The sequence below is a fragment of the Hipposideros armiger genome, unplaced genomic scaffold (genome assembly GCF_001890085.2).
Source record: "Hipposideros armiger isolate ML-2016 unplaced genomic scaffold, ASM189008v1 scaffold_445, whole genome shotgun sequence".
In the NCBI taxonomy this organism is placed as follows: Eukaryota; Metazoa; Chordata; class Mammalia; order Chiroptera; family Hipposideridae; genus Hipposideros; species Hipposideros armiger.
Genome location: NW_017731795.1, coordinates 44,854 through 59,111, shown reverse-complemented (window position 1 = coordinate 59,111; position 14,258 = coordinate 44,854). Strand labels below are relative to the sequence as shown.

Sequence of the window (14,258 nt, the reverse complement as noted above, 5' to 3'; positions counted from 1 at the left end):
ATACAAAATAAAAACATTTTCAAAGAAGCAAAAACTTCAGAAAGTACCTCACAGGTATTAAGCCACAATAAATATCCCTAGCACATGAAAGGCGCTTGCCAATCAACAAGAAAGACATCTCCTTCCAGTACGTTCCCCTACTATTCACGCATCATGGGCCCAGCTCTCAGAACTCCTGGTACCCGCCCCCACCTGTACTCCAGCACAGACTAGAGTTTGGAGCTCCACACTGTCCACCGCCATCGAGCCCTTAGCTGATCTCAGCATTTCAAAGGCCTCAGCACAGATGGAAACTTTTCCGCTTAGCGTCATCCCCTATCCAGGAGGCAGAAAGCCGTGCCAGACCCCACCTGTCCTCCATCGTCCTCATCACAACCACGAGACCTGAGCTTTCGGCCAGGCTGCACTTGGCTCCTTCTCTGCCTCTGAAGCTGCCTCTGGGCCCACCAGGATCATGTGACCTTGTCACCACACACCCAGCCTCATGACATTCAAATGCATTCTCTCACGTTGTCTCTAGATCCTCAGTGATGTAGCCCCTGCCTCTGCATGGGGCCACCCCTCACCTCTCCTAGACATAGGCAGTCCTACAGCCGCACTAAGCTACGCTGTTCCTAAGATGCACCACGCTCCCTCTTGGCCCCATGGCTTTGCGAGGCTTCAGCTGGACCAGCCTGCCTCTGACTTCTTCACCATCCAGCTCAAGCCCCCCTCTTCCACGACCCCTGTCCTACACCACCAGGCTAGGTGGGGTGTTGTCACCCCCTGGCACCCAGGGCACCCTCCATCAGAGCTCCATCAGATGGCTATTTAGCTAGAGAATTATGCAAGGGCAGGACTGCCCTTCACTTTCACACTCCTGCCCCCATTCCTGGCAGTGGGAGGTGACAAATGGTAAGCCCATGATCGCGGAATGCCTGCCTCATGATATCCTTTTACAGTGTTGCAGGTCAGGAGGCTGTGCGCCTGGGCTTTCAAAGCCTGGTGAGTCTCCTGGAAGCCAAACTTCACACCCTGAAATGTGATGAAGTGAATGTGTGTCAGCACAGCCTCAACTCCTCTCTAAGGTGGGGGAGTTGCCCACCTGTGTATCTTGATGGAAAAGCAGTGTGCACAGACTGCCTCCCGTTATGGGGAATGAAATTGCCAGACGCTGGCGTCTCCAGCTTCCCACCCGCTCACAGTCACTCACGTTGGCTTTGACACGAGGGCTCGTGATGCAAGCTGAGACAGGCAGGTCTTTGTCTGGGGACAGTGGCAGACGCTGGCTTTCCGGAATCAACGTGCAAGGTGGTTGGGGGCATCTTCTCCAGCCTCCCTGCTCTGACCTAGTCAGATGCTCGACCACTCCCAACAGCAACATGAGGTGCTACATTCCTTTAACAAACCAAAGCCTGTTCTTCCCGACTCAGCCAGACGCAGCTTCTTTGCAACTGAGAACCTGAGTTATGCAATGGATGTCCTCTTGGAAGCCAAGAATTTTGATAGTGGTCAGTTACAAAACCGGTTAATACCACAGTTACAAACAAAGGGAGGGTGGTCCCAAAGGGACAAGCGTGGCTGAGTGACGTTTGTCTCAAAAAATGTCCGAAGGCAATTCTAGAAGAGGACAGCCACAGTGGACTTGGCAGTGTTGGTGCAAGAACCACCTCTTGCGATGCCCACCTGGGCAGAAGAACACTGAGTCGGACATACACTCAGGCTCTCTCACTAACAGTCCCACCTTGTTCCACGGACACACTCCCAGCAAGGAGCTCCTGGCTGTTCTTTACATCCACAGGCAAAGTGCAAGGTGGCCTTGTAAATGTGTCTACTGTAATATGTTCTCTCTCACTAACACAAGGTCATGTCCCTTCTGCTAGTGAGTTTTCCAGCACCTTTCTGTTCCTGTCTCCGAAGGGGGAGGGGTGTGATGCTCTAGGTGAAGTGATGACAAGGCAGGATTCTTGAAGCAGCTTTGGAGTTAGACCTGCCCAATACTGACTTCTGCATGAGTGGGTAAACTCTGCACTGTCCCAAATGCCCAGAGAATGTGCCCGCACACCCACCGGCCTTTTCTTGAACGTCTTAGCAGCAAAACAAGATTTCTGATCAATTTCCGTCCTCGCATTAATGTCATGAGCTGAGGTCGTGTGCGCCACACACACACACACACACACACACACACACACACACACACGCACGCACACACGCACGTGCATGCACTGCCTGGCAGCTGCTCTCCGGCCCCAGCTCTGGGAGGGGAGCAAAAGCCGGCTCTTACCTGCCTGCGCGGCTGTGATTAGGGCCGTGTTCCCCTCGCTGTCCTGCCAGTTGACGTCGACGTGGGGGCACTCTGCTAAGACCACCACAGTATCCACAAAGCCGTGGTAGCAGGCGACAATAAGGGCAGTCTAGAAATAGAGAGGAAAGCAGGTCAGAGGGCAGAGCCCAAGCACGGTCACTGCAGAGCCAGGGGCACCCACTGCCCCTGGGGTGAACAGAGGACCCCAAGTGCCCGGTCTCAGAGGCAACTTAGAACAAGCCAGCTGTCCGTTCATGCTTAAATGTTCATGGAGCGCTGATTACCAGTGAGGCGCTGTGCCTGGGAAAGACCAGGGAACCAAGACCCCTGCCCTCATGGGCTCGCCTCCTGCAAGGGGAGCATGGACTGCAGATCTGGCACGTAATAAGTGATGGTTACAAAGCAGACGGGGAAGGGGGGTGGCTGAGTGCAAGGCAACGTGGCTCGGTCTCACATAGGGTGCTGGGGTGGGCTCACAGAGGAGACAGTGGGAAGATGGTTAGGAGGTGAGGGACGAAGCCAAGAGGACATGGAGGGGAATGTCCAGGCAGAGGACATGTCTGGCCACCCAGGGACCAGGAGGAAGTCAGGGAAGCAATAGATCCTTGGAGGCCAGATGGTCTGGGCAGTCCGTTGCCAATTGTCTGTGTGACTCTTGCTGCTGCGTGGGAAACAGAGTCCAGGAGACCAGGACGGATGCAGGCAGACCAGTTAGGGGTGTTTGTCTGTCTGCTCCCACCAATAAGTATTCGGTGTTTGTCCCCAGTTCCTAGCACAGAACTCCTCAACCCTTGAAATGCACTGTTTTTATATGCTAACGAGGTGACTTAGGGGACTAGTCTCTAGAAAAACCTACCTAGTGATTCAAGGGTTAGATCTTCCAGCCCCACACCCTTCAACCCCCACCTCCGGGGAGGAGGAAGGGGCTAGAGATGGCGTTCAGGCAGCAACGGCCAATGATCTAATGGCCAGAGTGAATCACGCCCGCGGAGGGAAACCTCCGCAAAAACCCCTGAACGGCTTCTGGGTTGGTGAGCATGTCAGGACGCTGGGAAGGTGGTGTACCCAGAGAGGGCGTGAAACCTCTGAGCCCCTTCCCCATCGCTCGTCTTCTGCATCGCTTCCACTTGGCTCTTCCTGAGCTGCAGCCTTTATAATGATCCAGTAATAGTAAGTAAAGTGCTTCCCTAAGTTCTGTGAGTCACTCTAGCAAATTATCGAACCTGAGGTGGGGCTGTGGGAAGCCCCCAACTTTACAGCCGGTTGGTCAGAAGGTGGGCCCTGGGTTGAGACTGGCGCCTGAAGTGGGGGCAGTTTTGTGGGACCAAGCCCTTAACCTGGGGGCTGTGCTGACTCCGGGTAGTTAGAAGAACTGATGTGGGAAATGGCATGGATTTAGCGTCAGAAAGAAAGACACCACAGGGGACTCCTGCCGATGCCATGCAGGAGGTGATGACAGTCATCTGTAAACCAGGAAGCAGGCCCTCACCAGACCCCCACCCCCACCCATGCTGGCACCCTGATCTCAGACTTCCAGCCTCCACAAGTGGGAGAAGTAAATTTCTGTTGTTGGCAAGCTACGATTAGAGGCATTTTGTTATAGCTGCCTGACCTATAATAGACACCTTGTAACAAACGACAATAATCTAAAGCCCAGGTTCACATCCTCCGACACGTGGATTCCGTGAGGTGCTAAAATTCAACCAGGGGAAGACTCTCAGGACCAGAGGCGATGACCACGTGACTCGGCGCACTGCCGGCCACGCCCATGCTTCAGTTCAGAGCGGCTCCACCTGGCCCAGCCCTATTTTTACCAGATTTTTAATAAGAATGTAATTTTTCATGGAACAAGGAGATGGTATGGACAACCCCACCTGCTTAACTCAATAAGGTTCCTAGCTGCCTTCCCAAAGAGCATTAAATTATAAATATTAGAGTTTTTAAAGTTTTAGAGAATACCAACGGGTTTTTTTTTAACACTGTCAGCCACACCGCAGCAATGAACTCTACAATTTTGTGGCTGTAGTCAAGGCTCTTTAATATGCTCCAGTTTATGCATTCTTTGAAATAGGTCATTCCATCCATAGAGGGAACTGTCTCACAATATTTTAATTTTAAAGAGAAAAGGGCATGGAGTGAGCCCAAGCCGACTCTATTTATAAGCTGCTAAGGCTTTCAGTCTCTTCCATAACTAGAGCTCACTGCCCCCAGCATCACTTCAGTCTCCCCGCTAACCTGCTGCATAAATGGTCCGGAAAACTGGTGATTCCCACCTGGTAAGCACCAAAATCTCATTTTGAACTTTTTTGGATGGAAGTATTTCTCAAGTATTTTATAATTTCCTGACATACATAAGGCATGTCGAACACAACGTAAACTCTTCCTTTTTATGAAATTACACAAGAAGCTCATTATTTATTATAGAAAAAAATCTGAAAACAGAGAACAAATTACCAGCATACACAATCATACATACAGACATACACACACACACACACACACACACACACACACACACACAAACACACACACATATTTTCTTCAAGACTCAAAATAGGATTACTTGCTATAAGCTTCAGTGAGTAATATATCAGCAACATCTTTTCATGTCAATAAAAATACTTCTGCATTAATATTTCCAGGTGGACGGTTGTAATCTACATACACAGAATTATAGTTATTTAATGAACCTCTTGGGCTCTTGGTCACTGGAATTATTTCCCATTTTTCTCTATTATGAGTAAAACCTGCAATAAAAAAATCCCTAGACCTAAGGCTTTGTGCATATCACTCCTTATTTTCTCAGGAGACACTCTTAGAAATAGTATTTCTGGATTAAAAGAGCTATTTCAAAAGCCTTGAACACATATTGCAAACCTGCCCTTGAAAAACATCTCAAAGGGCATCCAACCTTTACTTAAAGACTGCAGGTTTTTAAAAAGGGAGAATTTCCACCAGCAGACAGTAGAGAACATTCTCCTGAAAAATCGGGCTCTTGACTCAGCCTCAGCTCTCTCTTTGGGGTTCACCCTTACCTCCACTCCCTGCTACCCCAACCCACCAAGGGCGTCTATTGTAGAACCACAACCCTTCCCGACCATCTACAGTAAGACCCCAAAATGTGCAGCAGGCCTGTATTGATAGTAGCCATGGAAATCTTAGCATAACCTTAAGTCAGAAACGAAGTAAGATTATCAGAAAATAAAATAAATAGATACTAAATTTGAGGGCTCAGGATAAAATGGTATCGAACCCAGAGCGGGAAACTTCTAGTCTTCCCACAGAGACTTACTATTAAACATCATCATCACTTTATGCCCTACCTTCTGGGGTCTGTTCCAAAACTCTGACTGGTTAAAACTAGTGTTTAGCTATAGTTTAAACTCTGTTTTAGCTGGAGTGTCTTGGTGCCCCCAACAGGAAGGTGGAAGGGGAGGTAACTTTGGCAACCCCTGACCATGGTCTCCAAAAAGACGGTAACAAAAGATTTGTCTTCTGAAAGAAAACCAATAAAATGCACCTAAGCCATCAAAAAAAAAAAAAGGACATACAAAGCTAAATATTGCAGATGGCTCCCTTGCAGAAGGAGCAAATAGTTTGTTTTTTAAATAATAAGCAAAACTTCATGAAAATAAAATAATATTTTTAAGAAAAAATAAGTAAGCTACCTACAAATGGAAGCTCCTATATGGAGGTCAGCTAGAAATCCTAGGCCCTCAAAACACAAGCCTAGGGCTGGCAGAGTGGCGCATTGGTTAAGAGCTGGCTTGGGACACCAGCTCTGCGCAGTAGGGCCCCGGTTCGGATCCCACATGAGGGCCAGTGACACTGCCCTCTACAGCTTAGATGGTGAACAACAGCTCGACCTGGAGCTGGGCTGCCGTGAGTTGCCGGCAACGGTGTGCGCTGCAGTGGGCTGCCATAAGCTACCGTGTGTGGCCAGCTGCCAGTGTGAGCGGCTGGCAGCCGGTGTGAGCTGCCAAGAGTCACTGTGAGCGGCCATCCAGGGGCCAGCAAAGGATCTGCCTCACCCAGGAAGAACACAATGATAATACCAACATGAGCCAGTGAAGCAACGTCCTCCACAACTAGACTGAAGAACAAAAGGACAGCAACTTGTCTGTTCCCATTCCCCAGTGCTGTTCCTCTCCCCCCAATTCCCCAATAAAATATTTTTAAAAACACACCAAAAAACCCACAAGCCTAATTTTCAAGTTCTACACATTATAGAAAAGTCAGAACAACAACAAAATAAGTTGAGATGTTTCTGCTTAAAGATTGTAAGGGTTTGCCTTCCTGAAACAAAATGCTTGTATTAACCCGTTGATTCCACTGGGACAGATTTTTCTCCCACCTGCACTCTTTTTCTGTATGAATAACAAAATCACCATAGATTTTTTTTCTTTGAGAACTATCAGCCTACAGTTCTAACCCAATGTTATTAAATTTCCAATGTGAATTTACTTATACTGTATTTAAAGTCATTTATTAAATTTTAAAATGGAAAAAAAACAATTGTAAGGGCTTGTACATCAAAAAATAAACCAAAACACCTTTCCTTGCAAGAAGGATGAGATAACACCAAGATTCTAATAACATCACTTATTATATTAACGGATTAAAGGGATGTGGGGGGAGGAAAAAAGGTGATCATCATCTAAGTGGGTTAAAGCTCTCAACACACACACATACAGAGAGAGAGAGAGAGAGAGAGAGAGAGAGAGAGAGAAAATGCACAGAAAACATCTAGAATGATTACACCAAAATATTAAGAGTAATAACCTCTGCAGATGAGTGGGAACAGGAGGTGTGTGAAGGTTAACTTTACGTGTCTTAATTTTACGTGTATCCAGATATTTGGTCAAACGTTATTCTAAATGGTTTTGTGAGGGTGTTTTTTAGATAAGATGAACATTTACATCAGTAGATGCTGAGTAAAGCAGGTTGTTCTCCAAGATGTGGGTGAGCCACATCCAACCAGCTAAAGACCTGAATCGATTAAAGACTGACCTCTGCTGAGCAAGAACTAATTCTGTCTTTGGACTTGAACTACAGCTCCTCCCCAGGTCTCCATGCCAGCCTACCCTGAAGAATTTGGACTTGCCAAGCCTCCACAACTGTGTGCACCAATTCCTTAAAATAAACCTGTGTGTCTGTCTCTGTCTCTGTCTCTGTCTCTGTCTCTCTCTCTCTCTCTNTCTCTCTCTCTCTCTCTCTCTCTCTCTCTCTCTCTATTTATATTTATACACACACACACACACACTCTCTCTCTCTCTCTCTCTCTCTCTCTCTCTCTCTCTCTCTATTGGTTCTATTTCTCTGGAGACCCTCGATTAATACAGGGTAGGCGTGGAAGGAACACTCTGGAAGAAATACTGTATTTTCACTTTTCACTCTATATGTTTCTGTACAGTTAGAATTCTTTAAAACAAAGCTTTATTTATAGGGAACTTACATGATTTTAATTTACAATGAAGAACAAGAAAGGAAACATGATGTTTACATTAATAATGTTCTCATTAGGAAATCCAGTTTTACAACAACCATTGTAAACAACTGAGAAAAAGAACGGTCTGTGAAGAGGGGAGGAGGGTGGGCAGAAGCAGAGGAGCTGACAAACAGCCAAGGGAAGAGGCTGAGCCTCCGAGGAGCACACAGAAACCCACGGCCAGATGGTACCATAATAGAGTAGTTAATCCTGTTCATCCAGACAGAGAAGCGTATTACCCATGCTCGAACGTAAGAGAAGTCCATAATTCGTAACAGTTTTTTAAAGTTAGAAGCCAAGAGAGTAAACTTCAGTTACCGTACTTGAAAATCCATTTCTATAAAACATCCTTCTCCATAATACTACTACTGACGAGAAGGGGAAAATGTTTATGCAGCTTTCTGAAAGAATTTAGGAATTCTGGTCCTCTAAAGATATATTTGTAAGAAACAGCCATGCATACACTAGCATTGGCATAATTTGTTGGGTAAAGTGTATTGGGCATCGTTTCAATAATCTCATTTATGACTAAGCGCCATGATGAGAAAGTAAAACCCAGGACTGGAATTTGATCCCTCTACCATGGCCACACCAAGTCGCTGCAGTTTGGCTTCTCCCCAGCGCCCATCCTCAGCGCTGCCCAGGCCCGGTTCCGTGGCTTTGCTTGTGCAATGCCCTCCCACCCACAGCCCCCATGGCCTCGTCAGCCTGGCATATGTCTGATCCTCCTGCAAGTCTTGGTTCAAACCCCTTTACACCCATTTTCTGATGCTCTCACGGGGCTGCCTTGCACACACCACTCCTCACTGGAAAGCAGGCTCCAAGTGGAGAAGGAACCCATCTTCTTAATTTTGTTTCCTGGATGGCTGACATCTCTAAGACACTCTTTAAGCATTTGTTCAATGAATGAAATGCCCCTGAAATGTTTCAGTACCACCCCCCTCGCACAATACTCAGCTTACTCTAAATTGAGGAGTTGACACGTGTGATGTGAGTGCTGAGCTTTTTATCTGACTTCCACATTCAAGTAAGGAAATTACTTAAGGTCCCATGGAAACCTCAAAGAAGACAGTTGCCTTTCGTGTGGTTAAGTAGCGCCATAGGCTGGCGCTGCCAGATCTGGGGTTGAGTAATGTAGATGCAAAACCAACAGCCAAATGCAAAGAAAAAGAAAGCAGCCCCAAGGATTCCACCCCGAGGAATTCACTTTAGGGACATCAGAAGTATGTCAAGAGATCTATATAAAGATCTGTAATTGCACAAGCCTGAGAACAACCCAAATATACATCAAGAATTGGCTGGCTAAACACATTATGTCGCCCCCAACAGGAAAGAGGCTGCAATGCAGGCGTTGATGTGAAAAGATCTTTGCAGGGTTATATTAAGTAAAATAATAATAATAATAATAACAACAACAACAATAATGATAATAGCCACAGGTCACAATAGTCTATAACAGTATGATATCACCTTTATTTGTGTGAACTTCTAAAATGTGTGCACGGTTCCTGCAATGGCTATGTTCATAAAAGATCTTTCATTTTTCTAAAACGAGAAATAAAAATTTTAACCTTCAAGGTACCTAAAAGGAGCCTTTAAGGTTTTATTATGTATTTTGGCTCTGTCTCAGTGTCTTTTCAAGGCACACACACTTTTTTAATTACACAAATAAAGGTATTTTGGCAACGGGGTTATGGGTGATATTTATATTTTTATTCATGTTTTTCTGCATCAAATAAGGAGATATCTAATAAATTGTTTTAAATTTGAAAAACAAGCATTACAAAAGATAAAATGTATAAAACATGTCAGGAGAATTCTTTCAGAGGCAGGGCCCACCTAGCAACCTTTGGATAAGGAGTCGATAAATTCAAGGTTGTCATAATTCAGAACAATTTCCGTTTGGACTACATTTTGCATAACATGTAAATTTTATTAGCACTGCAAACCTCTTGTTTGGATTTATAATTTTAGATTGTCATTTTGAGAAACTACTTTGTTCAACTACAGTCTCTCTTCCAATCCAGTGAGTGTGTGTGTGTGTGTGTGTGTGTGTGTGTGTGTGTATCAGAGGCTGGTCTAATTTTCCCGACACTGGCAATGGTTTTCACATAGTCATTTTACCAGCACTCAGTGACAGAAAGACACTCCTGTTAACAAGTGACCTGAAGGCAGCTACTGTCCACAATAATGGCATGATCCTCTCACTTATTTAATCTTTCTGAAGTAGTGCTTGGGATTTTTACAATGGATATATAAAGGTCAACAGAGAACTTTACAGAGGACAGCTGACAGAGCGAAATACAGAAAAACCGAACAGAACAGGACCTCCGCCTGCGTGCAGGGACATGTCACATAGCAAGGAGCATGCAGGCTCCTCACACCCAGACACAGGTCCTCCGGCCCCAGTCAAGCCCTCAGGCCACACAGACATCTGGTGGCAACCTAACGAGAGACCCTGGGTCAGAACTGCCCGGCCAAGCTGCTCCTGAATCCCTCAGCCACAGAAACTGTGAGAGAAAATAAATTCTGACTGTTCCTTTAAGCCAGTACACTTTGGGGCGATATCATACAGTATTAATACAAACGAGTCATAACGCTAGATATTGACAACACCCAATCACAATCTTCTAAAGCCTATAAATATTAATAGTTTATGTTTTTGTCTAAAAACTGGAGCCTTGGATTAATTTGAATATATGTGTATACAAAGAAATACACAAATAAAATGTACTAGCATTTCATGAATAGCCTACCATTATGATCTAGTAAATAATATGCTAGGTACGGTGATATATATATAATTAATACCACAAACAGTGAAGAAAATTTCCCCTTTGGGCTTAAATCAGACTCGCTATATTCTCAGAAGACATGAGAACGATGCTATTTTTTTCCTTTTTCAAAAATGTTCTTTTGAAATTAGAAAGAAAAGTTTGAGCATTTTCTACTATTAATATACAATCTTATATGTTATCAAACATATTAGAAAAAAGGTATATGAAGAATTTTAGTCATTAGAAAAGGCTGAAATTATAATATAAAATGAAAACATATACACTTTAATAAATAAGTTAGTAAAATAATCTATCAACAATGCATGAAAAAAAACACTAAAAAAACTAGAAAGAAATGCACCAAGATTTCAGTACTGATTGATTCTGGATGATAATGTTATTGGTGACTTCTTTTTCTTTATACTTTTTTTGTAGTAAATAAAGCGTCCCTTTTATTCCTACTGTGAACGCTTCTATTTAATAATCAGAAATTTTAAAATGTTTAAGGGAGAAAAATTCAGATATAGTTTCTCAGTCTCTTGCTTGTTCAACTGCAGAAGCAATAGGCTACAACATTCAGAGTCTGGGGCGGGGACAGTACCAAAAAAGATAAAGCTATGCTTGTCCTTTTCTGGAAAGAGTTGGGGAGGGTATACATTTCCAAGCAACTATGCTATTAATAAAGGAAAAAACAAATTGGACCTTTCAAGATCCGTAGATTATGATCAGCTTTCTGCACTTCTTACAAAAATGTTCCATAAAGTTTCAAGAAAGGCACCCAAGTTGTCCCTTATGTCACGCCAGGGTCGAAACCCCTGTTGGACGTTCAGCCCACCACTCTGCCAAGTTTCTCAGACCCGAGCACCCACCCAGCAGGTCTGCTGCGTGTTCCTCTCACGATAAGTCAAGCACTGCAACTTTTTTCAGGGCAAGTTTTTTCATAATATTGGGTCTGTCATGCACAAATACTGGTTTGTGTCAGGTCATGAAGCATAATTTAGTACAATCCAATCCAGTGGGTGGAGAATAAACATTATTCCTCCAAACAGCCTATTCCTCCAAACAGCCTATTACTGTGCTCTGATTGGTTCAGGTTCCATCCACCCTGGCTATTCAAAGTGGGAGCCTGGGACCAGACGCCGCCGCACCGCCTCGGGCGTGTCAGGAATGCAGAATCCTGGGCCCCAGCCAGACCTGGTGAATCACAGCCACACTGTCACCAGTCCCAGGACACATGGTCTACAAGACATAAAGTGTGACTATCAACGGACAGTAACTACTGATGGCCGTCACTGCACCTGGGAGCCCAGGGTACAAACTTCTCAGTCAGCCCTCAGGGATGCCAGAAACAGAGCTCGGCTGGCTTTTCCCATTAATTTTCACTTTGGTTGGTTTTCCTTTGAATGGGGAGGCGTGTCCTCTTTCTTGGCATGTCCAGTCTCTGTCATACAGGTATCAAGTTCTGACCGAGTTCCGGCCCAAGTGCCTACAGCTCCCCCTCAAATGACAACTAATTGGTCTTGTTTGCCACCCAGCTCCCCTGACGCTTCACCCCGAGCCATCCCTGGTCCTACCAGGCAAACGGCAGCTTCTGGTCATCACAGGTTGGGATGGAGGGGTCACAAAGAGACTTTGTGGTTTGTATCTGCCTTACAGATTTAAGAATATCAGCCCTACAATGTGTGTGACAAAACAAATCCAATGTAAAGCAGACTCCCAAAGCGGGAGGGTCACACTGCTTTCAGAATGCTCTCTTTATCAACCCATGCGCATTCGGTCACCATCCAACAAGCTGGTAGGTACTGATGGTCTACAGGCATGTGGGCTGGGCGTTGAGAAGACACTTTGGACCCAGACAGCCCTTCCCTTCAGTCTGGGGAAGGAGACGGAAGTAAACTATGCAACGCAGTGGGCTGCGAAGGACAGAGGCCTGAAAGCTGCAAACTGGTCCAGGCTGGGGAGGGGCTGCCGCTGACCCAGCTGAGCCTCCTAAGCAAACAAAGCAGGAGTCCCAGTGTTGCCAGGGAGGGTGGGGACAGTGTCCCAGGCTGGGAGCTGACAGCTCGTGAGGAAGGAGATTCACCCAGCTGCCCATCGAGGAAGGGGATGGGTCATGGGTCATGGGTCATGAAGTCACAAAGGGGTGACATGGGGGGCTAAAGAAGGTAGTGAAGAACCACTGAGAGTCTTAAGGAGGATAAATCATGATCAGAACCCAAATCTAAACCACAGTGAGAAAGCTGCCTCTCAGGTGGGAGTTCAGGTGAAAGGAGAGACAGCCTTGCCATTTTCTTCTTTCTCTCTTCAAAATATTCGTTAAATATATGCCCCCCGCCTTTTTTAACTGATTTGACGAGCTCTTTGTGACTTAAGCTGTAACTGAAACTGACATCTGTCTGTCTGACTCATAGCTGTCAGGGTGGATGGCTTCAACATAATATTTTGGGCTCCAGGGCGTCTGTCCTCCAGGTGTTCGTTAATGTCTTCTAGCTTGTTTTTTTTTTTAATGTAAAAATTTAAATCACAACCTTTTCCAAATGTGAAGCTTCTTGATATCATTAGTCATCAGGGACATGCAAATTAAACCCACACTGAGATACCACCGACATCCACCAGAAGGAAGAAAATTAAAAACTGACAATACCTAGTGACGGTGCGGGTGCGGGGCTCACAAGCTCCCAGCTGCCACACATTGCAGGAAAACCACACTGGAAAACGCAGCTTCGACTAAAGCTCGGCCCATGCCTGCCTATGGCCAGCAATGCCACTCACAGGTACATTCCCAAGAGAAATAAAGTCGATGTCCACATCGATACGTGTACAAGAATGTTTAGGGCAGCCCAAAATTACCATCAACCCAAATACTCACCAAGAGACTGGATAAGTCTGCTAGACTCAACCTTAAGAACACTAGCTCCTCAGTAACCAAAAAGAACGAAACCCTGATACACTACTCAACAACACCGACAGATCTCAAACACATTATTACATTGAGAAAAATCAGCCAGGTACAAAAGAGTACATGCTGTTTGATTCCTGTTAATAAAATCCAAGGACAGGCAAAACGAATCTATGGTAATAAAACACAGCAGCGAAGGGGATTATTGGAAATGGGGTATGACAGAACTTTCTAGGGCAATGATCTGGGTGATATTTGGATGTGTGTATTCATTTGTCAAAATTCATTGAGCCTGACTCGGAAGAGTTATGCATTTTAACAAGTGTTAATTATATTTCAATGAAGTAATGACAGCATAAAAAACAACTTAGCCAAAGACACACGAAAGACCAATAAGCACATGAAAAGATGCACATGAGGGAGGCCCAAATCTAAACCACAGTGAGAAATCACTTCACACCTACTAGCACGGCTACTTAAACACACACACACACACAACATAATAACGTGTTGGCAAGGATGTGGAGCAACTGGAACCCTTGGGAGCTGTGGGGAGAATGAGAAATGGTGCAGCCACTTTGGAAAACAGTTTGGCAGTTCCTCAAAAACCTAAACATAAAATTACCATATGACCCAGCTATTCCACAAGAAAGCATATACCCAAAGGCATTGAAAGCAGGGGCTTTTTTTTTTTATCAAAACAGCAAAACACCAAAAAGGAACTTGAGAGAGCCTTGCTATTAACTAACTACCCAAGTCACACTCGAGGTTTCCTAACACTGGTAATGGTGTGCCTTGCACCAAGTGGTA

The 14,258-nt window shown here is 45.2% G+C and overlaps 1 protein-coding gene across 1 annotated transcript in view; it reads right to left on the bottom strand.

Annotated features, from left to right (window-relative positions):
* The window catches only part of ANKRD33B (ankyrin repeat domain 33B), a 71,642-nt gene that overhangs the window by 29,534 nt on the left and 27,850 nt on the right, over nucleotides 1–14,258 (bottom strand). The window contains exon 2 of the mRNA XM_019665514.1: nucleotides 2,264–2,393. Within this exon, the coding sequence (XP_019521059.1) occupies nucleotides 2,264–2,393 (130 nt within the window). The remainder of the gene's footprint in view (nucleotides 1–2,263; nucleotides 2,394–14,258) is intronic.